The 26,302-nt window shown below is 39.5% G+C and overlaps 2 protein-coding genes across 2 annotated transcripts in view; both read left to right on the forward strand.

Moving 5' to 3' along the window:
- LOC126765108 (thioredoxin-2-like) overlaps nt 1-19,985 on the forward strand; it is a 27,242-nt gene extending 7,257 nt beyond the window's left edge. The window contains exons 2-3 of the mRNA XM_050482725.1: nt 10,933-11,079; nt 19,737-19,985. Of these exons, the coding sequence (XP_050338682.1) occupies nt 10,933-11,079; nt 19,737-19,886 (297 nt within the window). The 3' untranslated portion in view covers nt 19,887-19,985. The remainder of the gene's footprint in view (nt 1-10,932; nt 11,080-19,736) is intronic.
- A 2,007-nt stretch (nt 19,986-21,992) lies between these two features.
- LOC126765175 (uncharacterized) lies at nt 21,993-25,933 on the forward strand (the record flags this gene model as incomplete). The annotated part of the gene is made up of 3 exons (XM_050482755.1): nt 21,993-22,136; nt 22,192-25,289; nt 25,356-25,933. Coding segments are annotated over 2 exons (582 nt in total), but the record flags the coding sequence as incomplete, so codon positions are not given.
- Nucleotides 25,934-26,302: the final 369 nt, after the last annotated feature.

Genomic DNA, 26,302 nt, shown 5'->3' on the forward strand with positions numbered 1-26,302 from the left:
TAGATCTGAATCGTCAGTATCTACAATTGCGTCATATGCAGCCTGGAGACGTGTCCAAAAATTTTCGATTGTTTGGCTTTTTATTTCTAGCGCAGATTCAGAATTCTCTTGAATCGGCGAAGAAGCAAATCGATTGCAATATTTTATTAGACAATCACTCTCAGAAATGAATTTAGAGTATGATATGTCTTTCCCCCTTTTCTGTTTCGTAGCACCTTGCTTCGAGCGTGTAGCTTCTGCAGGTGTACATGGACTTTTTTCGTCAGAAATCATCTTTGGGACTTTTAGTAACTGACTTGGTTTAGAGTCTTTTGAGTCAGAGCTCATTTAAAAAAAAATGTGACGAATAGAAAACAGAAATTTTCAATCAAAACTTGATTGGTATTATCAAGTTGTACATATGTAGATGCAATGTTTCGAAAAGAAGACTCTTTTGTAAGTAAGAGTTTCAAATAAAATCGATAAACAGATTGTTTTTTATACTGAAATTATTGAATTTAATTTCAACACAGATTTCGTATATATCTATGTATGTTCAGACGAGAACTCTTTTACTTGAATAAGAGTTTTTGATTAAATTAGTAAACCAAAACGCTTTTAATTGCCGCGTATAATCGTGATTTTTTGTAACCGACAACTCTTTTAAGGTAAATAAGAGTTGTTTTTATTTTTGTTTCGAATTATGTACTTCAATTTGAATTTCGATTTAATTTTATTTAATTATTTGTTATTAACCGCAAAAACAAATAATTTTTTTTTGTTGTATGTATGTATTTGTATATATTTGTATATGTACGTATATATTTTATGGTTATTTTATTTTATTATGTGCAAATGAGAGCTCGTTTTAGAGATCACTGCACTTTGTACATATGCATGTATGTACATACAGCTGCGAGATTTTTAATAGCAGTGCCCACCCCATGTTTCGAAAACTGTTGGTACATATTTTACATTACAAAATTGGTACTTCGTATTCACAGGGGGTTTTACCACAACGTAAAGAAAAGTTTCTGCACACAATAAATTTAAGTTAAGTTGATATTTTATTTATTAAAATTTTTTTTTTTTGAACCAAGTACATAAATTAATGGAGCAAAAAAATAGCAGTATTTCAGTTTATTATAACTTAGAGGTAATTACGGCAAAAATAAATGGTAATTGATATTTAATTTTATTGATCACATTAATATTTAGTTGCATTGCCATTATTTTTTATGACTGCAACACATCTGTCCTTCATGGAGTCCACAAGGCGACGACATCTTTCCAATGGAATGTTATACCATGCCTTTTGAACTACTTCTCACAAATCCTTGTTATTTGTTGGTTTTTCATCCCAAACGGCTTTCTTTAGATCAGTCCATAAGTTCTCAATTGGATTGAGGTCTGGCGATTGAGCTGGCCACTCCATAACCTCAATCCTATTCTCTCGAAACCATTCTTTTGCCACTTTACTAGTATGTTTTGGATCATTGTCTTGTTGCATGATCCATTTCAGTGGCATACTGTCTTCGGCATAAGGAAGCATGTTAGTTTGCAAAATATTCACATACAGGTATTGATCCATTATTTTTTCAATGAGCCGTATCGGACCAACACCATGATAGGAAAAACATGCCCATACCATAATAGATGATCCACCATGTTTAAGGGTTTTCCTAGTATACCTTGGATCATATTCTTTATTAGGTGGACGTCTCACATATTCCCTTGATCCTTTCCCACCATAGAGAACCATTTTGCTTTCATCGGTCCAAAGAATATTTCGCCACTTTTGGAGTGGCCACAACAAGTGATCGTGTGCAAACTTTAGTCTTTTGTCAATGTGATTTTTCTTCAAAAGAGGAACTTTGCGGGGGCTCCGAGCATACAAATTATTATCTCTTAAACATCGTCTGACTGTATGGACTCCACATGGCAGATTTAACTCATCTTTAATTTGTGTAGCTGCCTTTGATGGATTGGCTCTGCTAGTCCTTACTATGCGTTTCTCCAGGGATGCTGATAAAATCCTTTTACGCCCACGTGTTTCAGATGATTTTTGGTATTTAAGAGCATTGGAAATCATTTTTGCAGAACAACATAGTAATTTCTGTACTTCTTTATAAGTTTTACCTGCACTTATCAGATTTTTTATCAAATTGCGTTTCTCCGTCCTGCAATGTTTTCCACGACCCACTTTAGATAAATATATTGCGTGAACACAATAATTAATTTCTTATTATATTGTAAATGATAATATTACTTACTTTTAAAAATCGTATATATTAAATTTTCAATTTTATTCAGAGAACAATTAAACGCTGCTATTAATGTGCTCGCCATACAAACCACTTAGCGTCAGTGAAATTAAAATATCAAAATATGATGCCAATCTACGGTTATTCGAACATGACTAACTGCGAATACTAGTGTTAGTAAACGCTTTAGGAAAGAAGAAAAAATGAAAACACTTAAAAATAGTAAAACTACAGTGGTAGACAGTATGTCCTTCAAGGGACTGCTATTATTTTTCTCGCAACTGTATGTATTACGCTTTATTATGTTTTACACAATCCAGCTTGTTTTTGTTGACCAAAAACCAAGGGGTATTGTGGGATATGTGCCAATGTGGTCTTTGAATATATTGTATACGCAATCCTGCTTCTTTTTGTTAATCAAAAACCGAATAAACCGCGAAAAGAAAATTAGCGGACACTTAAAGTGGGTAGATATTTATGTATATAAGTAAATATATGAAATATATGTATCGTTTCCTCGTATATATTTTCACGATATGTTTTTTTAAAAAAGAGTAAATTTACTCTTTGTAATTTATATAAATATAATTTAATCGGATATATGTATGTATGTATATGATATATGTAAAGTTTTATTTATACATATGTATGTATGTATGGTTTTCGATTTAAATGTTTCCTCTCTTTTGTTTGCTTATGATTTGCCTTGGCTTTCCTTTTTTTTTTTTTGTTTTTAAGCAGTCCTGCTTATACTTGATTAAGCATAAGGGGTACCGCTGGAAATTGGTGCAAATAAATACTTGAAAGATTTTTTGTTGTAGAAATAATTTTGTGTTTTCACACAACTGTAAGCCTTTAGCGGCAATCAATTATTTATTATACGTATTACCAAACTGTTTTGTTTCTTAGCGGTATTTCGGTTTTTACCGGGAAATAACCGAATACTAAAACAGTTTAGCAACAGTTTTTTTTTTTTTTTTTTTATTCTAACGGATGGTTAGAAACGCAAATTATCTGTTTAAAATTTTTGGCCTTTTTTTTTTTTTATTAAAAAACCATACATATGTATATATAATAGAAATAATGATAGGAACGATACAACCAACTCACTTGTATTTCCGCCAGGGGTTTTGGGGACAGTTTGATTGTATGTATGTGCGTGTGTGCGTTTGTGGGTTTTCCTCCCAGTGTGTGCGTTTGTGGCCTCTTCTCCCAGTCCTTTTGTTGCGGTGAATTTTGGTGAGATGCTGATGCTGTGTAGTTTTTTTTTTTTTTGTTTATTACTTCGCGCCCGTTTTTTGGTGGATACTTTTTATGTATATTTTTTGTTGTTAGAACCGGCTTCGCGCCCGCTATTTAATTTATTTCTTTATTTCGCGCCCGCTCTTTTTATTATATATGCATGTATGTATGTCTGTATTTTTGTAGTTTGCACTTTCGTTTTTGGTTTTTCTTTTTCCTTTGGAGGGCAAATGCTTTGCCTAGTTTCGCACTTATGTATGTATGTATTTATGTATATGTATGTCGCCACTGCTCTCTTATTTGGTCATTGCCTCACTTTTTCCTTCACAGTTAAAACGCACTTTTGTCACAGCATAATTTGGTTTTTTTTTTTTTTTTTCCAAGCTTTTTCACTTGGCGTATGTTAAAAATATGCACTGATATTATATTTGTCACTCAGCACTTTTTTTTTTTTTTTTTTCCATAGTGCCTTTCACTATGGCTCGAAGGACCATGTTTATTCTGCACCTTTCTGTCACCACTTACCTCGGCACTCAACACTTTATCTAACCGGCAAATGTTTAATAAAATAGACACTCGATTTTGGGTTTCTATTACCGCGAAATATATTTCGGATGCGGAATAGATTAAAGTACAAAGGTAGTAATTAAAAGATAAAAATGATGCTGCGACGGACCTTTGCTCGGTGCGAGATCGATGTAAAAAGGGAAGGTCGTCCTCTCGAGCGGTCGGTTTTGATTGTTGGGTAGTGTAGAGTTGTGGTGTGATGTCCGCATGTGTGGTGTATATACGTGTGTAGTAGTGGGTGGTGTCTTCTTGTAGAATGTCTGCATGTGTGGTGTCTTCATATGTGGACCGCGTTAGTGTGGTGTGTTGTCGTGTGGTTGTTCAGTGTCGGGTGTTCAGAAGAGAGAGCTAACTCATCTAGCCACTATCCATTTCGTCCGCTTATGATGATTTACCATTCGCCGAATCTCCAAATTGAGATCCCTTATTCGGGGATCCCCGGGATCGGCATGGCGTAAGGTGTCGCGCTCGTTAGCTAAAACGGCTGCTTCGGCGGTAACTGCTGCGATCACCTTGCGGAATCGACGTTTGCCAACGGATACGTCCCCGGGAATGGGCAGAGCGTTGAAAGTGTTCTCAGTAAATTCTGTGAAGCCGACCCAGTTAGCTTTGTTAAAGTTAACGAAGGTACGGTTGTCCACAGAAACGAAATCAGGAGGTTTCTCGATCGAGATAATTATGGGCAGATGGTCTGATGCGAGAGTTAGCATAGGTTGCCAGGTTATGTTATTTATCAAACCACCACTAGCAATGGTAATATCGGGCGAGCTATTACAGGTGCCCATAACTCTGGTGGGGGCTTCGTCATTCATTGTGCAGAATGTCGAACCGTCAATCTGTTCCGCCGGCTCCATCCCCCTACGATCATTTGACAGGTAGGAATGCCAAAGATCGTGGTGCGCGTTAAAGTCGCCTAGTACCAAACGGTTTTCACCACGAAGTAGCGCGCCTATATTCGGGTGATATCTTTTATGGGAACATATAACTGGGGGATATATATATTAAATATTTAGAGCTAGACACGGATAGCTATGCCCTGACATTCTAGTAGTATCCCTGCGGTCGATATCTTCATCGATTAGATGATTTTACACGGCTAAGCCACCACTACTATCTCGCTCGCGATCTTTTCGTAAAATGTTGAAAAACAGGCACAATTCAGAAGATCTGAGCGGCTGTTTAGCTCGGTTTCTTGGACCGCAGCTATCGATACACGTTCCCGGTTCATAAGTGCAACTATCTCCTCGATCTTATTTCCGTTCCGTTGAAGTATGCGGGTTTGTCATGGGTGATCCTGGGGGTGAGGGGGTGGTGTTTCCTGTTGCAAGGCATTGCTGAAATGACGACAAACTTAGATTAATACTTACAGATCCTAACCGAAAAAAGAGCCCTTGGTCGGATGAAATCCGAATCAATTCCGGTGCGTAGAATCGGCTGTCGTGGGAATTGACTTAAATTCCAATCGTTGGGCATGCTTTCGTCCGACCATATTTTACAAAGAAGCTGCTCCTTATCACTTCTTCGCCGCCGTGTTTACATAGCTCGGGCGGCAATCCAGAACAGCTTCAGACTTCTTAATGATCGGGCAATGGATCGTCTGCCCCGTCGTCATCGATTGGGGAATCGGTTTCGCATATCAGAGTTCTTAACGCAGTATCTGGTGGCGGTACAAGCCAGGGACAGCATTACCAAAAAGGTTAACTTCAAAAAGAAGTTCAACCTCAGCAGGTTTAAATGTGCAATCAACCTCCCTAGGGACAAACTCAGGCTACTGGTCGCATTTTACACCGGCCACTGCAAGCTGAATAAGCATTTACATAACAAGGGCTTATCCTCTTGCGTAAACTGCCGGCTCTGCTACAGTGAGACTAAAACACCAGAACACCTGCTAATCGACTGCACAGCAGTCTGTAGACGCAGGATTAAGGAGCTTGGTTTCGCCTTTTCCTGGCGTTATACTTTCAATGCCATTGAGCAGGCTGGAGACGTGTTCCATCCATAATTTTAGTATGATATGGGTCGGTTACCAGATTATCTCTGGGGGTTCTACAAGAGTATTATCCGGTCTTGAAACCTTTTGTTAGTCTCCGCATTTTTCGCAGAATTTTCGAGCATTACCCCTGTCGGCCAGTTTGTCAAGCTCTTCATACTCACGCATTTTTTTGTCTACAAATGCGTCTCGCTTCCCTCGGTATCTATCTCATCCCGCACGTGTTGTGATCGATCGCAACGTTGCAATGTAGGCAGTCTGTTTTCTCTCAACTGCGACACGGCACTTCTGGTACGACGGCTGTTCTTTTGAATTGCAAAACCAAATGTTTCGGTTCAGCTGTACGCAAGTAGCTTGAAATGCCGATCCACAGTTCCCCTGTGATGTTCATAACCAGTTTGTGCAAAAATATTGAACACTGTTCATTTAAATAAATACTTAGAAAGAATAAAATTGCCACAAATAGATTTTTATATTTTCAAAAGCTCATAATTGTTTAAATTTTTATTTCTTCTCCTTCGTTCTGTTAAAATGGAAACAGGAAATTGCACAGAATAAGAAATACTTTTCGTTTGCGTTTCGGGATAACGACCGAAACTAGAATTTCCTTAATTGGTTTGTTTTACACTCTATGAAAGATGTGCCAAAAACATTTTGTAATGTTGAAAACAATTACAAATGCTCTATATTTGGTTTGCACCAGAGAGCTGCAACGAGCATGATTAAGTTAGATCAAACACTCGTGCCGAAAACACAATGAAATCCACGCGGCTGATCGTACACAACACTGTTGATTGCGTCAAGTAACGACCAGCGTCAATTGACTTGATGCAACACAATCTGTTTTTCAACAATCACCATCGAGTAAACGGTATAGCCGACTTCGATTGAAATCAAATCAATTTCCACGACAGCCGGTTCTATGCACCGGAGTTGACCCTGATTTTATCCGACCAAGAGCTGTTTTTTCGGCGATCTAACCCTACGACACTAGCCTCTACGGCTGTGCAATCCCCACACTTTTCGCGCGTTGCGTCGACACTCACGCCGAGTGGCCAACAGACGACCTCCACGGTCCCCAGGAGATCAAACAGGCAACATAGCTCCCACTCTGCCCACGACAAACCCGCATACTTCAACGGAACGGAAATAAGATCGAGGAGATAGTTGCACTTATGAACCGGGAACGCGTATCGATAGCTGTGGTCCAAGAAACCGAGCTAAACAGCCGCTCAGATCTTCTGAATTGTGCCTGTTTTTCAACATTTTACGAAAAGATCGCGAGCGAGATATTAGTGGTGGCTTAGCCGTGTAAAATCATCTAATCGATGAAGATATCGACCGCAGGGATACTACTAGAATGTCAGGGCATAGCTATCCGTGTCGAGCTCTAAATATTTAATATATACATCCCCCCAGTTACATGTTCCCATAAAAGATATCACCCGAATATAGGCGCGCTACTTCGTGGTGAAAACCGTTTGGTAATAGGCGACTTTAACGCGCACCACGATCTTTGGCATTCCTTCCTGTCAAATGATCGTAGGGGGATGGAGCCGGCGGAACAGATTGACGATTCGACATTCTGCACAATGAATGACGAAGCCCCGACCAGAGTTATGGGCACCTGTAATAGCTCGCCCGATATTACCATTGCTAGTGGTGGTCTGATAAATAGCATAACCTGCCAACCTATGCTAACTCTCGCATCAGACCATCTGCCCATAATTATCTCGATCGAGAAACCTCCTGATTTCGTTTCTGTGGACAACCGTACCTTCGTTAACTTTAACAAAGCTAACTGGGTCGGCTTCACAGAATTTACTGAGAACACTTTCAACGCTCTGCCCATTCCCGCGGACGTATCCGTTGGCAAACGTCGATTTCGCAAGGTGATCGCAGCAGTTACCGCCGAAGCAGCCGTTTTAGCTAACGAGCGCGACACCTTACGCCATGCCGATCCCGGGGATTCCCGAATAAGGGATCTCAATTTGGAGATTCGGCGAATGGTAAATCATCAGCGGACGAAATGGATAAAGCACATGAAGTCCTGCAACCTCTCCACCGGTGTGAATAAGCTTTGGTCTACTTTTAGGCGGCAATTCACACTGCACCCTTCGGTAGACAAAGCCAAGCGATGTGTTAACCGACGGCTGCGCAAAATGCCAAACGACTGCGCGCCACTTACTTTCTCCGATGAGGCGGCTCAGAATGTCATCAACAAATCAAAATCTTCTAAATCCATTGGCCCTGATGGAATTAACATGCTAATGCTAATGCTAAAATTTAGGCTCGACGGGAGGAAGCTATCTCACCAAGATCCTCAACCTGTCGCTGACCACTCTTCAAATACCCGATGTGTGGAAAGTTGAAAGAGTGGTACCACTACTGAAACCTGGGAAACCCGCCAACAAAGAGGAATCTTATCATCCGATAATTCTCCTCTCCCCAGTAGTGAAGACACTTAAGGCCTTGCCACTCTCGACCTTCACTCACCACTTGAGCCTAGCCAGCCACCAGCATGGGTTCCGAAAAGTGCACAGCACCACCACAGCACTTAGCGTCATAAACGCTCGGATAGTTCATGGCCTCAACCAGAAACCACTTTGTGAGAGAACGATCCTCGTAGCGTTGGACTTGTCAAAAGCTTTTGACACAGTCAAACACACAACGTTACTGCAGGACATTGAGAAAACTACGCTTCGTTCTGGATATTGTAGCAGGTTAAACTCCTACTTTTCCAGAATACACCCTGATATACCCAATGTATGTCCTGCATGCAACGGGTCTCCGCATGACACTGACCACCTCTTTGCATGCCCTACCAACCCCACTCATCTAACACCCTTTTCCCTTTGGTCCAACCCCGTCGAAACAGCACGTTTCCTGTGCATCCAGTTAGATAACGTCGACGACAACACAGATAACCCTTACCATCCTAACGGGGATTGAGAAACCGTTAAAACCAACAACATCATTGGAATTGAAGTGTGCTCTGCAGAATCCACAAAAGGGGAGACCACACAATCTGTGCCAACTACTGTGAGATAAGGCTCTCCTCAACATCACGTATAAGGTTCTATCGAGTTTATTGTGTAAAAGATTGAAGCCCACCGTCAATAAACTGATAGGACCATATCAATGTGGCTTTAGGCCTGGGAAGTCAACAACTGACCAGATATTCACCATTCAATTTGGAAAACACCAGTGAAAAGAGGATAGACACACACCACCTTTTCGTCGATTTTAAAGCTGATTTTGAACGCACGAGAAGAAACTGCCTTTATGCCGCGATGTCTGAATGTGGTATCCCCGTAAAATCGGAAATCGGAATCGGGAAAAAATCTCCGAACCGTTCGATACCAAAAGAGATTTCAGACAAGGCGACTCCTTGTTGTCCGACTTCTTCAATCTGCTGCTGGATAAAACAATTCGAGCTGCAGAACTAAACAGAGAAGGTACCATCTTCTATAAGCGTGTATAACTGCTGGCGTACGCCGATGATATTGATATCATTAACCGCGTCGTTAGTTCTGCTTTCTCCAGATTGGATAAGGCAGCAAAACAAATGAATCTGGTGATGAACGAAGACAGACGAAATATCTCCTGTCATCAGACAAACATTCATCGCATTCGCGACTAGGCACCCAAGTCACTGTTGACAGCCATAACTTCGAAGTCGTAGATAATTTCGTTTATCTTGGAACCAGCATCAACACCAACAACAGCGTCAGCCTCAAAATCAAACGCAGAATATCTCTTGCCAACAGGTATCTTCGACCAAGTAGGCAATTGAGAAGTTAAGACCTCTCTCGACGAACAAAAACCAAACTGTATAAGTCACTCAATATTCCCGTCCTATTATATGGTGCAGAGGCACGGACAGTGACAACATCTGTTGAGTCGACGTTAGGAGTTTCCGAGAGAAAGGTTCTGCGAAAGATTTATGGTCCTTTGCGCGTTGGCACGACGAGATTGTGAAAGTAATCAACGCAGTACCCGCCGGGGGAAGCAGATGAAGATCTCCACTCCGTTGGTGGAGAAGGACCTGACTTCGTTTTGAATCTCCAATTCGCGCCTCCTTGCGAAAAGAAGAAACGAATGGCGCGCTTATTACGCCAGTAAAGAAGAAGAAGAAAACCACTGATAAGGTATAAACAATTTTTTATCCCCCGCAGATTGTGGGGTTCTCTTTTTGTGGAATGGTCAGAGCACGCTTAAATTCCAATCGTCGAACATGCTTTCGTCCTACCATATTCCACAAAGATGCAGACGCATTCTCCTTATTAGTTCTTTGCCGCCGCATTTTAAAGCTTGGCCGGCAATCCATCGGCACCTGCCGCTTTCTTGTTTTTCAAACGGGTAATTGCTACTTGAATTTCTTCTTTTCTTCACTAAAGCTGACTCAAATGTTTCTATTGCTTTGATCACACCATTGTACGATGGAGGCAAAGTCAACAGCAAATGTGATACTTTATCCATTTCTTGTATTTTTGCACAGTGGCATCGCATTTGATAGTTTGAGTGATAATAATTGTTTGCGTACCGCTAATTGCGTAGCCTAAATTTTGCGTTTGTCTCTCCAAATTCTTAAATACTTGACACGCCGAGATGTCGCCTGTTGCGAAATTCCAAACAAAATTTTAGACAATGTTCAAGATTTCACATTTTTAGGTTATCACATGTTATGGTTAAGCAGAGTGTAATTGTGCATCAATTTTTATTTTTATCAAAGAAAAATAGTTATAAAGAAGTGCACATTGCTCATTTATAATTAAAAAATACAAAAATATATAATACATTGAAACAAGAGGCGTGTTTAGTGTTTTTTAGAGTATGAAGACTCTTACATTAAATTAATATATATCGAATTTTCATTTTATTTTATAGAATGATTTGAAGAATCAACTTAAGGAGGCTGGAGCGAAGTTAGTTGTAATTGATTTTTTTGCAACTTGGTGTGGCCCATGTAAAATTATCGCTCCTCGGCTAGAAGAATTGGCAAAAGAGTACGAAGGAAGAGTCGTTGTATTAAAGGTATGTTACTGCATAGCTGTACTGTTTCCTATGGTACACCGGCATTTTAACGTTATTCTTTTTCTACGTAATATAAATAATATAGTGTTACTTATTGTTTAATATTTATTGATTGTTTAATATTTATTTCTAGTTTTTTAATGCTTTGTTAACATTCTGTAATTCGATGCATACAAACATTTATAGTTAACATATATTATAGACTTATAATTATTTGGAACTAAAATTAATAACACTAGATTAAACAAAAACAAATATTTAAATAATAAATTAAATATTAAAAAATAAATATTTAAATTTAGTATTGCTATGGAGAAAGCATGGTTGTTGTTGTTGTATCGATTATCTAAATCATGATAGGTGAAGTGTAAAATCAATTGCCAATGAAGCTATTTAGGGGTAGGTAGCTTAAAGTTGTACAACATCAACAACAGCGGGATCGGAGTAAAGGTGAAGGCTTAGCGGGACATTCAAAGATTTGTTTAGTATCATGCGAAGACTCTGATTGCTGATCGACCTCTGCAATGGCTGTTGTTTTGAAACCAATGACGTCATTCACTAGAAGGGAGTTAATGCAAATGTTAACGTACTCATCTTAAATAGGAATATTCTCCTGATGTAGTTGGAGGCGGTTCCGATGCTAGCTGATGACTGCAGGTATAAGATTAAGATTGTAGTCGATGATTTTCAAATTGGAAAATCCTTGATAGGAACTTAAAATGCAATCCCCTGGCCGGTCACTAATTACGTAACCCCCATATGGTGGTGCATGGTTAATTTAAGGGTTCGCTGAAATATAATTGTAGCTGCTCTTCTTATTTACTGGCTTAGACACCGCTTACGTGGTTATAGCCGAGTTAACAACAGAGAGCCAGTTGTTTTTCCTTTTTGCTATGTGGCGCCAATTGGAGATCCCAAGCGAAGTCAGATCCTTTTCCACCTGGTCTCTCCAACGGAGTGGAGGTCTTCCTCTTCCTCTGCTTCCGCCGGCGTGTACTGCGTCGAAAACTTTCATTCCAGTCCATTCGGACTACATGACCTAGACAGCGTAGTCGGTGTTTTTTTTTTTAAATTCGGTCAACTATATCAATGTCGTCGTATATCTCATACAGATAATCATTCCATCGAATGCGGTATACGCTGGAGTCAATGCGCACAGGACCATAAATCCTCCGCAAAACCTTCTTCCTGAAAACTTTTAACTTCAACTCATCAGATGTTGTCATCGTCCATGCATGTATACTATATATTAGGACGGAAATAATGAGCAATTTCCACGAAAACCGGTTCTACGCACTGGAATTGCCCAGGATTTTATCCGGCCAAAAGCTGTTTTTTCGATTAGGATCTGTAAGTATTAATCTAAGTTTGTCGTCATTAGAGCAATGCCTTGCAGCAGGATTGCTCCGTATCCTCCTGACTCGTGCTGTCATTGAGTCCAACACGGGTCCGGAGGAATTTTTCTGCTGCGTTTGTGCTAAAAGGCTCCATCCAAATTCCACCTCGGTCAGGTATAACACATGCAATGGACGGAGCCATCTTAAGACCTGCTCAGGCCTTAAGACACGTAGGGAGTGGACCACGAGTTACGTGTCGCCATGTTGCCTACGCAATACTGCGACACTAGCCTCTACGACTGTGCAATCTGCACCCCGAGCGGCCAACAGAGGATCTCCACGGTCCCCAGGAGGCAACATAGTTCCGATTCTGACTTGTCCCAAACGAAAAGATTCGAAACGAGATATTAGTGGTGGCTTAACCTTCATATTGCACAACACCGTGTAAAATCATCTAATCGATGAAGATATTGGCCGCAGAGATACTACTAGAAGCTCTAAATATTTAATATATATGTACATCCCCCCAGTTATATGTTCCCATAAAAGATATCACCCGAATATAGGCGCGCTACTTCGTGGTGAAAACCGTTTGGTACTAGGCGACTTTAACGCGCACCACGATCTTTGGCATTCCTGCCTGTCAAATGATCGTAGGGGAATGGAGCCGGCGGATCAGATTGACGATTCGACATTCTGCACAATGAATGACGAAGCCCCCACCAGAGTTATGGGCACCTGTAATAGCTCGCCCGATATTACCATTGCTAGTGGTGGTCTGATAAATAGAATAACCTGGCAACCTATGCTAACTCTCGCATCAGACCATCTGCCCATAATTATCTCGATCGAGAAACCTCCTGATTTCGTTTCTGTGGACAACCGTACCTTCGTTAACTTTAACAAAGCTAACTGGGTCGGCTTCACAGAATTTACTGAGAACACTTTCAACAATCGATTCCGCAAGGTGATCGCAGCAGCTACCGCCGAAGCAGCCGTTTTAGCTAACGAGCGCGACTCCTTATGCCATGCCGATCCCGGGGATCCCCGAATAAGGGATCTCAATTTGGAGATTCGGCGATTGGTAAATCATCATAAGCGGACGAAATGGATAAAGCACCTGAAGTCCTGCAACCTCTCTACCGATGTGAATAAGCTTTGGGCTACTGTCAAGGCTTTGTCTAACCCGAAGAGACATGACCGAGTCAAAGTTCAATTCAATGGTCATGCCTCTTCGGACCCGAAGAAGTGCGCGAGCTATTTTAGCCGGAAATTCACACTGCACCCTTCGGTAGACAAAGCCAAGCCATATGTTAACCGACGGCTGCGCAAAATGCCGAACGATTGCGCGCCACTTACATTCACCAATGAGGAGGGTCAGAATGTCATCAACAAATCAAAATCTTCTAAATCCATTGGCCCTGATGGAATTAACATGCTAATGCTAAAGCATCTAGGCTCGACGGGAGTAAGCTATCTCACCAAGGTCCTCAACCTGTCGCTGACCACTCTTCAAATACCTGATGTGTGGAAAGTCGGAAGAGTGGTCCCACTACTGAAACCTGGGAAACGCGCCAACAAAGAGGAATCTTGTCGTCCGATAACTCTCCTCTCCCCAGTAGTGAAGGCACTTAAGGCCTTGCTACTCCCTACCTTCACTCACCACTTGAGCCTAGCCACCACCACAGCACTTAGCGTCATAAACGCTCAGATAGTTCATGGCCTCAACCAGAAACCACTTTGTGAGAGAACGATTCTCGAACCGTTGGACTTGTCAAAAGCTTTTGACACTGTCTTTCATACAACGCTACTGCAGGACATCGAACAAACTACGCTCACTCCAGGACTGAAGAACTACCTGAACGGTCGTCAGTCAACCGTACTATTTCGAAACATCTAAACTGAGAAGAATTAAACAGGGGGTTCCGCAGGGTGGTGTCCTCGCCCCGCTACTGTTTAACTTCTACATCTCGAAACTCCCACAGCCACCAGAGGGAGTTTGCATAACCTCGTACGCTGATGATTGCACGATATTGACGTCGGGCAATGGAATGGATGGCATGTGTTCAAAAGTAAACAGCTATCTCTCCGACCTTTCTCGTTTGTTTTCTGCACGGAACCTAACACTTTCCCCCACCAAATCCGCAGTGACCATATTCACGAACTGGAGGGAGGAGTATAGGCTTGAGCTTAATATTGCAGTCGATAGCGTCAAGATTTCGACTGTCAGTGATCCTAAGAATTTAGGTGTAACATTTGGTAGTCTATGCTCCTTTACTCCTCATACGACCACTGTTATCGCAAAGGTACAGAGCCGCAATAAAATCCTCATGTCGCTAGCCGGCAGCACATAGGGAAAAGACAAAGAAACGTAAAAGATTCTGACCTGCCGGAAACGCGAGTGACCCTTGCGCAGCTTCGTTCTGGATTAGTAGGTTAAACTCTTACTTATCCAGAATAGACCCTGATATATCCAGCATATGTCCTGCGTGCAATGAGTCCGCGCAGCTCGTTTCCTGGGCCTTCCGCTAGATGACGTCGACGACAACCTAGATAATCCTTATCATTCTAACAGGGATTAGATATCCGTTAGAACAACAACAACGGATATAACGAGTGACTTATAGAGTTTGGTTTTTGTTGGTCGAGAGGGGACTTTACTTCTCAATTGCCTTCTCAGTCTGAAATAGCACCTGTTGGCCAGAGATATCCTGTGTTGGATTTCTATTTCCAAGATAGACGAAATTATCTACCACTTCGAGGTTATGACTCTCAACAGTGACGTGGGTGTCTAGTCGCGAGTGCGACGACTGTTTGTTTGATGACAGGAGATATTTCGTCTTGTTCTCGTTCACCACCAGACCCATTTTCTTCATTGCCTTATTCATTCTGGAGGAAGCAGAACTGACGGCGCGGTTGTTAAGGCCAATGATATCAATATCATTGGAGTACGCCAGCAGTTATACACGCTTATAGAATATGGCACCTTCTCTGTTTAGTTATGCAGAGCGAATTATTTTCTTCAGAAGCAGATCAAGTCGCACGATAGGAAGTCGCCTTGTCTGAAACATCGTTTGGTATCGAATGGCTCGGAGAGGTCCCTGCCGATTCTGACGGAGCTTTTATTATTACTCAAGGTCAGTTTACACGGCTGTATTAGTTTTTCGTGGTTACCAAATTCTGACATCACGGCAGCTCCTTTTCGTGCTGCCAAAAACAGCTTTAAAATCGACGAAAAGGTGGTGTGTGCCTATCCTCTTTTCACGGGTCTTTTCCAAGATTGAATGGTATCTGGTCAGTTGTAGAATTTCCAGTCCTAAAGCCACTCTGATAATTTTAGTATGCTTTACGCATCGGTTACTAGATCACATCTAGGGGTTCAACAAGAGTATGAGCCGGTCTTGAAACTTTCTGTTAGTCGCCGGATTTTTTCGTAGAATTTTCGAGTATTACCCCTGTCGGCCAGCTTGTCAAGCTCTTCATACTCACGCATTTCGGCCCCTCTCTCTTTCTGTCTGCAAATGCGTCTCGCTTACCTCTTCAACGCTCGGAATATATCCCATTCCGCACTTGTTCTGGTTGATTGTATCGCTGCAAGGTGAGCAGTCTGCTTTCTCTCCTCTGCGGCTCGGTATTCCTCATCGCAGCAGCTGTTCTTTTGCATTTTCCAAAAGCCAATGCTTTCGTTTGCAGCTCTGCGACTCTGCTTTCCTCATCGTATCAACTGTTCTTTTACATTTTTCGAAAACCAATGGTTTCGATTGCAACTGTACGTAAGGAGCTTGAAATACCATATAGTTATGGTTCCCTTATGCCGAATTGTTGATGACTGCTCTCAGAGAGCTGGAGTGTAAGTCGAGTAGAAAATCGTTCCTCTGTCTGTTGTGACTGCAGCTTCTCGACGTTGAACTTTCCTTGTGTTTATGGAAGTGCGTTTTTTGCTGCACAGAGGCGGGTTCGCACCTTGGCTGCAACAAGATAGTGATCCGATGTTAGGCTCTCGGAGCGTACGCATGTCTACAACACTGGAGACGAGTCTTCCGTCTATCACAACATTATCGATTTGTTTGGTGGTTTTTGATCCGGACACAGCCAGTTAGCTTGTTTAATTCACCTATGCTGGAATCTAGTACTACAGGTAACTGAGCCTCAACCACATCTTCATTTTCTTCCGTCGGGGAGTGGGCGCAAATCAACTTTGTGTTTAAGAACGATTTGATGCGGATTGTGGCTAGACGCTCATCCACCGGGGTGAATGACAGTACTCGGCGACGTATTCTCCTTCCCCAACACGAATCCCAAACCGAATTTGCGCTCCTTTATATGGCTACTGTAGTAGATACCACAAGGACCTACTCGCCTCAGTCAGTGTGATGTCAGCCTTCATTTTAGCGAGGACATCAACCAGAAAAGCAGAGGCACCTTCCAAATTAAGGAAACGGCATTCCAGGTGCATGTCCTGAAATCGTTATCCTTAATGCGTTTGCCATGGTGGTCAACAAAAGGCGGGTTTCTAATCCGAGGCAGTTTGTAATTTTTAATTAGGAGCGCTTTTTACGTGGCGGGTCCAAACAAACCTTGTGGAGAGGATGTTTTGCCTTCTCACTTTAGATCGCTTTCAAACAGATGTTCTTAGGCTACCCAGAGTCTACTTGGTCTAGGACCGGTAGTTGTGAGCTGCGTGAGCCATATGTAAAAGAATCGTTTCTGATCACTCCCAAGTGAATGACAATCCATGAACTTTCCTCACTTGCGTGAACTTCTAAACATGACCCATCCTCCTGTATCTGCTCTTTCGATGTCAATGTTGTTCCCGGCAACTTGAACGCCGGAAAATATCTTCGGCACAAGAGCATTCAACCTGTCAATGACATACAACAATATTCCGACCACTTTGCGCACGCGACCAATTTTCGACAGATATTGAACGTCATTAACAGTGAAGCTAATAAGACTTTCATTGACGCTCTTCCAGTGAACAGTGTCTAAGCATCACCAATCGTAGAACAAGAGCTCGGGTTGTCGCTTGAAACAAAAGTGATCCCAGCGTAGCTCCGTTCTGGTTTATTGTAGCAGGTTAAACTCCTACTTATTCAAAATAGATCCTGACATACCTAATCCTCTTTTCACGCCCAATGAAACCAACTCACTTAAGTTTCGTCGATGACAGCTAACTTATTACTTCCACCTCAGTAAGGGTCTAGAAACTCATTACAAAAACAAAAAAGTATTAAGAGAACATTCATACAATACGTCCATGACATTGGATAGATTTTTTTAGCGCGTATGCAGCAGAAGTTCCTCCGATCCCGATTTGGGCTCAAGGTAGGCTAGTTACTAGGGGTTGCTGTTCTATTGACAAATTTAATTTTTTAAAGCCGATTCAAACAGGGTTAGACACTCGAAATAAGAGCCCTTGCCCTTGATGAAATTCGGGACAATTCTGGTAACACAGAATTGGATGATTATTTTCAAAAAAGCTTTTGCCGAGCAATTACTATTAAAAATTAGAAATAATACTTTCAAATTATTCCACTTATGGTTAATTTCCAACAATATTTTCGGAAGCAAAATTCTAAACAAAAATAATAATATATGTAGTTTTTTTGAATAGCTTTTATTATAACACCTTATTGTTGCAAACACATATGTATAAAATTAATCCTTCCATTAGATCTGTTATAAGTAAAGGCTGTTATAAAAAGGATTGCTTTTGTTCAGACGATTCATTTTCGAACCAAAGATTTTTGAGACATTTCAAATTTGAGTGTGTTCCCAAATTTTGCAACTCCAAACTGTAGTCCAATGGATTCAAATCTGGACTTCCAGACTGCCAATTAGAAATCTTTCTAAGAGATATTTTGCTCTCCATTGAAGGCAGTATTATTTAACTGCCTTAGTGGTCTTGCAGGGATTTAAAACTGAATTAAAATTTACTAGCATGCCGTTCTAGAAGTAAAGCAGTATATATATATATATTATATTTAAATCTTCTTCAACAGTGAAAATTCTTTCTACTGTAAAAATATTTCTTTCACGGCCCTTGACTGAAAACCGCTGAAGAAGTCGCTTGCATATGTTGAGCTTTATTTGCTTCAAGTAGGTTGTCAGAAGATGACAATTTAACCAATGCTACATTGAAATTGATTGACAGTTTTATAAGAGGATTTTTGCGAATGCGTTCGCGACAAGTTTTTAGCGCTGAATAGGTTCGAACCACGAGAGGACGACTCTTTCTCTTCTTGACATCAACAGTAGACGTTAGGGAAAACGATCAATAGTGCAGTAAACAAACTCTCGCTTTCCAAAGTAAACAGGACTTTTTGAATCTAGCGCCCCCTGGTGGCGTCATCTATATGTCGACTGGTGCGTTAAAATCTGCTATCTATCGATTGTCCAGTGAGAATTTCATGACATTTCATTGATTGGAAGTGAAATTATTGCGTTTTAAGTGTCAGTAACTTTGTGTTATCGGTGCGAAAATGAGCTTCGAACAAAGAGCCAACATTAAATTTTGTTTTAAAATTGGTAAAACTTTTACCGAAACATTTCAATTGATTAAAAAAGTTTATGGCGATGATTGCCTATCCCGTAGCAGAGTAGACGAAGAGTTTTCAAAGTGGTCTTGAGGACATAAATGACGATCAACATGTGGGCCAATCAAAATCCGTCAACACCGGAAGTTCCATCGAAACTGTGCGTGAATTCATCAAAAATCATCGAAATCATCACTGAAATTCATGTAAATGGAATTGGACATCTCCAAACATAGGTTTATCGCATTTTGACCGAACATTTGGGTTTACGAAAGTTGTGTGCACTGTTTGTTCCGCACAAATTGACTGACGACCAAAAATTGCTTATTTGACCAAAAATCACATTTTAACTATTAACCACTCCTCGTATTCACCTGGTTTGGCACCGTGCGATTTCCTCCTTTTCGGAAAAATGCATTTGCCCATGAAAGGAAAGCGTTATGCAGACGTAGAGGCCATTCAAAAGGTTTGCACCGGCATACTGACGGCCAACGAGCTAAAAACTCTCGTTCGACATGCTTTTGGACCGTGCAAAAAGCTGTATTGAAGCAGAAGGAGACTATTTGGAATAAAATAAATTGATTTTGTCAAAAAAACAACATTTGCTCTGTTTTTTAAAGCCCTGTTTACTTTGGAACGTACCTTGTAGAAACACTTTTTCGACAAATTAGTTCTCGCTATATGCGTTATATGTAAGCTTTTTAACAGAATTTATAAGCAAGAATTGGTATATTTATTGCAACACGAACACTATTAAAAATGTATGCATAATTATATTTTTCAGGTTGATGTGGATGAATGTGAAGACATTGCCATGGAGTACAACATTTCTAGCATGCCAACTTTTGTATTTATGAAAGGAAGTCAACAGATATATTCCTTTGCAGGGGCAAATGCCGAAAAATTAGCTGATTATGTGGAGAAGAATGCATAAATTTAAATTCGAATTTATTGTATTTAATTTTTTGTTATGCTGTAAAGTTTCCAATTTTAATTTTGAACAATAAAAAATTGTAGTCTTTTGAGATCATAATCTAAAAAAAATTTTCATTTATTTATATTTATTATGCATATTAAGTTTTCAATGTTATTATATGGCACACATTAAAGAAGCCCATTGTTACACCATGCACTTCTCATTCCTTGGCGCCTGGGATTATTAGAAAACTGTTAAACTAAGCGCCATTAACTTTCAATCTCATCGGCAAAACCACAATTTCCTGCTACGGCCAAACATTCACAATTGAGGCGCAAAATTCGGCGATTACGTTAAACATTGGCACCCAATTTTTTCAGAATGCCGCTGGAGCTTGTGGCCAATTAGACGTCGGATTTCAGCTTCTTAACCGATGTGTTTATACAGTTTTTTATATATGATTTCTTTAACTCAGCGACATAATTTCTCGAACTAATCGAATCTCCAAACTTTTCCCGCAATAATTCAGTTGTTGCACGTTACGCATTCCAAACGGTGTTAGATCGCCGAAAAAAGCGCTTGGCTGAATAAAATTTGAGTCAATTCCGGTGTGCTGTGGGAATTGTGCACGTTCAGCATCGTGCTGTGTGTTGTCAAGATAACTTCTTCCAATTGCGGCCATAAAAAGTTGATTGCCATCGACAGTAATGGTGTCACACAGCTTCATTTTGAAAGAATTACAAACCGATGATTCGATCAGACCAAAAACCATATCAAAATGTCAATTTAGGTTAATGTACTGGGTGTTCATGAATAAATTGTGGATTTTCTTCGCACCCAAATTGACAGTTTTGTTTATTTACCGCACCACTCAGATGAAACATGAACGATTATTATACCATAAAATGGCAAAAGGACATGAAAAGTTGCATTAGAGAACGACTGTTTTCATAATAAAATTGAATTATTTGTAAACGTTGTTCTTGCGTATATCTTTCCATGATGAAATTGTAAACATTACTGAAAACAATGAAAAAAATTATACACACTTAGAAATCATATCATCCCAACCGAATATTTTACTCATTTGCCATGGGAGCCCGTTCGTATACAAGTCTAGCAGAGGTTTCCGTACTAGTGCCGCGATCAAAGTTAAAAGGGTTAAACAGTTAGAGTTACCCTGGAGCCTGTCATGATTCGTTAATTTGGAATACGAGTCAATTAAGAACTTTAATGAAGCAGCAGTGTATTCGAGGCATAAGAAACTTTTGGCTGCTAGGTACATTTTTAATTAATGCCCCTATTGCGGTTTTCAACCCGACTTGGTCGAAGTGAATCCACACCTAATAAAAAAATCTACACTGAAATCTAGCAACAAGTGCCAAAGTTTAGTACAAAATCTGATTTTATCAATAAATTTGACACAGATTCAGACTGAAACAGGCCTGACATATGGTTGGTTGGTTGGGTTGGGCTTGGGAGGAACCCGAAGAGCAGCCACCTCCACGGGGTGGGTTCTGGGTGATCAATAGAGGTTAGCTGAGAGCTGCAACAATTTTCACCTTGCGCTGTGGCGCGCCGCATTTTCGCTCGTATCTCGGGAACGGTTCGTCCTACGGCCATGATCACATATACCATTTCGGTAGCAAATGACGTGACAAATAACTTTTGTTTTATACATTTTGCCATGAGATGCGCATTTCAGGCGCTAGGTAGACAATTTCACGATTTTAGGCGAATTTCCGAAATTTTAAGGCCGGAGTTGGGGTTGAAGATGCAATCCGATCTCAAAACAAACAGGGGTGTTGTGGAATCTGATAGTTGTCGGAATCAGAATTGAAACCGATCAAAAAAAAATGAATTCAGATATTATTGGTTTGATGTTCGAAACAGAATTTGTATCGGTTTTGGGTGTCATCGAACCCAATTTTATCGGTTTTGTTATCAGAAATAAAACAAGAAGATAATCGCCAACAGATTTGAATATTCAGTTTATATTTCTGTGTGTTGTTAGACGGTTGACAAAATGTAAGTTAAGAAATTTATTTATTTTATTGTTACGAAGTAATTAACTTTATTTTTGTAGGGGAAAACATAAGAACAGAACGCAAAATACGATTATAATTGAATTTATGGAAAAAAAATCCTGATATCTTAAGAGGATTTACGAAACGTAATAAGCCGACGATAGATTCGTTATGGCAGGCATTAACTGAATCCCTTAATGCTGCAGGTCCTCCACACAAAGACGTAAAGGGGTGGAAAAAGGTAAGTAAATTTCAGTGAAAATTAAACTGCAATTAAATTAAACTTATTTCTATAGGTTATGACTGAGTGGAAAAGCGGAATCAAAAGAAAATTAGCTCACAACAAAATTGAGAGTCGAGCAACAGGAGGTGGTCCATTTTCAAAATATCAGCTCACTCCAAACGAAGAAACCATTGTGCGTCTTTGTGGCATTTCGCAAACTATAGAAGGCATATTAGGCGTTTCTCTTGGCACCCAACCCGTTAATGAGAATTTAAATATACCAATTGCAGGGGTGAATGTAGATTTGTCTTCCTCATCGCCAGAGGAACAAAATATAAACTTGAGTTATAATGCATCCAATAGACAAATAGATGCCGACGATATACCCTCCACGTCACAAAGGCAACACGAAATAAATGCTAGTGTACCTAGAAGGCAAAAATTAGAAAGTACAGCAGATCGCTTAAAAAGATTTTTGGATGAGGAAGATAAAAAAATGGAGATATATTGAAAATTTTTGATCAAATAACAGAACTGCAATCTAAAAATGCTAGCAGCTTGAGGCGTATATACCAAGCAATAGAGAGTAATAATAAAACTGTTGGAAGAGCTATTACTGAATTGAAAGATGAGTTTGTAAGTATAAGTACTCAATTGCTTAAAGCTATTGTGGAAAAAAATGAGATTAAAAAAGAACAACTAAATCTCGAAGTTCTCAAGTTTGAACACAAAAGACAATATAACGAAAAAAAAGATTACTTATTAAGTATATTATTTAATGAAAGATCCTGGTTGTGAAATATACTTAAAGTACCTGAATTTATAAGGCTGATTTTAGTTTAGTCATTAAGACTGTTATTTTTAAAATTAAGAAATAAATCCATTGAGTTACAAAGTATTTGCTATTTCGTCTCTTATTCTTCGGCCTTCGCTCTGCATTGAACCATTATCAGAGTGGAAAAAATTGTCATCGTCAGTCTCATTTGCAAGAATTACTACTTCCTGAGTTAAACTGTGGATCTCTATAAGGTGTTAACAAAAATGGTTCAATTCCGTAGCCGCAATCGCCCAGCAACCTCAATGAACGCTGCCCACTCATACTGTGTACGGAAATATTGTTTAGCGTGAGTCATACCCCAGATGAATGCATCATGACTTGAACCGGGATACCGCGCATCAACTGCACGTATTTGCATATCGTTGTCACAAATCTTTTGAAAAAATAAATACATATACATGTACAAGTAGGTTTACAAATATGTTTGAATATTAATTTATTGTTTATACTTACTTTCATCGCATTTATGCTAAAATATCCCTTTCTGTTAAAATATAAATGCTCATTATCAGGTGGTTTTATTATTTTTATATGTGTTCCATCTATACAACCGACTATTCCGGGTATTTTGAACTTTCCAAAAAAGTGATTTCTTGAAATCAATTTTTCGCTTTCATCCATAGAAAGTTTTACCCACTGACCGCAAATGTAATTCTCTAAGACGCACATCACTTTTGTTAAAATCTGCGACACCGTGCTTCTTGCCAAACTGATACAAGAATCACGGCCTACTCCCCGTTGGTAAGCCCGTTCTGCTAAAAAACGCAGTGTTGCTGCCAATTGAATTATCGGTGGAATAGTGGGCTGCAAATGTGGTTCTATTATATTTAACACCATAATAAATGCGTCTTTATTCAGCCGATAATGTGATATGAATCTATAAAGTAAGCGCGTAAAGTAACACACAAGTAAATACAAGATAAATTCTACTTACGATTCTCCTGGAGCATCAAGTGGGTTACTAAGATCCCTTAATATTTTACGTTTAATTCTTTCATTTCTTTCTTCCTCTAATAAAAGGAAAGCTAATATTGCCGAACTCATTTCAAATTTTATTCAAATTGCATTCACAATATTTGTCACATAAGTAAACAGCTGATTCGAATATTGGTTTTGCATATGTTCGAAAAGACGAAAATCCAATCAGATTCTGTGACACCATTTTAAATCAGAATTGGTTTGCAATTCTGACAGCTAAGCAATTCTGTTTTGGATTTCACAACACCCCTGAAAAAGTTGCATTGGAATCAGGAAGTACTAAGGCAACTTTTCCGCACTATTAGAAATTCCGAATCGAAAAAAGTTCGGAATCGACCCACCCTAACGAAGAGGTCGCACTAATATCGGTCGGCGTTCTTTTTGCCATCAACGCATGGCAGCCCAAGACACATGAACGACTACTCCCAGGTGCGATGACATACATGTGGAATTATGGAACGCGGTCAATCAGCAAGCGATCGTCACGATGTCACAGCACGACTTTTCAAACAACAGCAGCGATGTTTGATGGACTTTGGGGATGTTCGAGCAAGCAAATAACTGCGGCAATATTGCAACCCTGATGTTTTTTTGCAGATACTCAGCTGATACTTAATCAAATATTTTGCAAATATTTTGCGCGGCGTGCAGGTAGAAGTGGAATTTAATAAGTCTCAAAAATGAATTTTTTAATAAATTTAACAGTGGATAACATGGTGGAATGCGAGTGCAGTTTGCTTCTTAAATATAAAAAAGCAAGAAAACAAAGCTTTTTACGTAAAAAAAAGTGGCTTATGACCGAAATTTTAAAGAAGAGGGCGATAGTAAAATCGCAAAACTTCTTTAAAACAATTCAAATTTATCCTCCGGATATATATTTATCGCATTTTCGGATGTCTCGTGAAACATTTGCTGTAAGTTTTCTGATTTAAGTAATCGCCTAAATAAACACATACATAAATACTTCGTAGGAATTAAAGAGCGGCTTGGAACCTTTTTGGTTATCGTCACGCGGGGAATATTCAATGGATCAGGCTTTGCATATTACCTTGTGGAAGCTGAGTAATAGTAGAGTTACTTATCGTGAACTATCAGATAAGTTTGATGTTTCAAAAGGGACTGCCCACAAAATTTTTCTTAAAACGATTAATGCAATTTGCAAGTTAAAAAATGAAATATGTTGGCCATCAATTTCCCAGCAGCAAACAGTAATGGAGCGTTTCCAAGCGAGCCGGCCGAATGCATTTCCTTTCGTAGTTGGCTGTTTGGATGGGACACATTTTAAAATAAACACACCGAAGAAGGATGCAATTAGCTACTATGACCGAAAGGGGAACTATTCCATTATTATGCAGGTACGTACATATGGTGATGGTTAAGCTAGAACTATTTTAAAAACAGAAAACATTTGCAATGTTTAGGGCATATGCGACAGCACATTTCGTTTCTTGGATGTTTTCATCGGATACCCAGGGAGCTGCCATGACGCCAACGTATGGAAAAATAGTCCGATATACAAAGGAATTACGTCTGGAGAGATACAACTTGCAAAAGATGCTATAATTTTAGCTGACTCAGCTTATCCTCTTACGAAATATTTGATCGCGCCTTATAGAGATAATGGACATCTGTTGAGAGAGGAGAAACAATTTAATTATTATTTAAGTTCAACTCGAGTATTCATAGAACAAGCTTTTGGGATTTTGAGGGGAAAGTTCAAAATTTTAAATCATATTGATATTCAAAATATGGAAGATGTATCAAAAGTAGTATTAGCTTGTGTAATTCTGCATAATTTAATAATGCGGAACAATTTTAATGATCCTGAAGTCAATTATCTATTGGAAAATTTGGAAACACATAATGAAAACGATGCTGAAACGCCTGACAACATAAATGATACTAACGAAGGTATTATCAGAAGAAATAATTTAAAAATGTTGTTTGTTTCTTAAATTATATATTTTTTAATAAAAATGTTAGTAAATAAATACATGTACATGTGATATTTTATTTCATTCAGGTCACAACAGTAATAAAAAATTATAAAAAGAGATCAAGTTTACATTTTTCAAATTTTTTTTTTTTTACTTTTCGGTTAACTTTTCTAAAGTTTCCCGCAACTTCATCATTACGTTTATTTTTTCTTTTTCAAAATTCAATTTTTCTTTTTCGAATTGTAGCACTTCTTCATGACGTGTTTGTTCTTTTAGAGCCTCATTCTTTAAAAATTCCAATGCTTCGTTGGCGGCAGTCTTTGGACGCTTTCGTCGTTCGTTTACGAGTTGACTTTCGGAAGAGTAGTCAGTATTATCGTCTCCACTCCCTTCACACACTTCAGCGCTATCCATTAAGGAGCCTTGAAGGT

Source organism: Bactrocera neohumeralis, unplaced genomic scaffold (assembly GCF_024586455.1).
Source record: "Bactrocera neohumeralis isolate Rockhampton unplaced genomic scaffold, APGP_CSIRO_Bneo_wtdbg2-racon-allhic-juicebox.fasta_v2 cluster10, whole genome shotgun sequence".
NCBI classification, from domain to species: Eukaryota; Metazoa; Arthropoda; class Insecta; order Diptera; family Tephritidae; genus Bactrocera; species Bactrocera neohumeralis.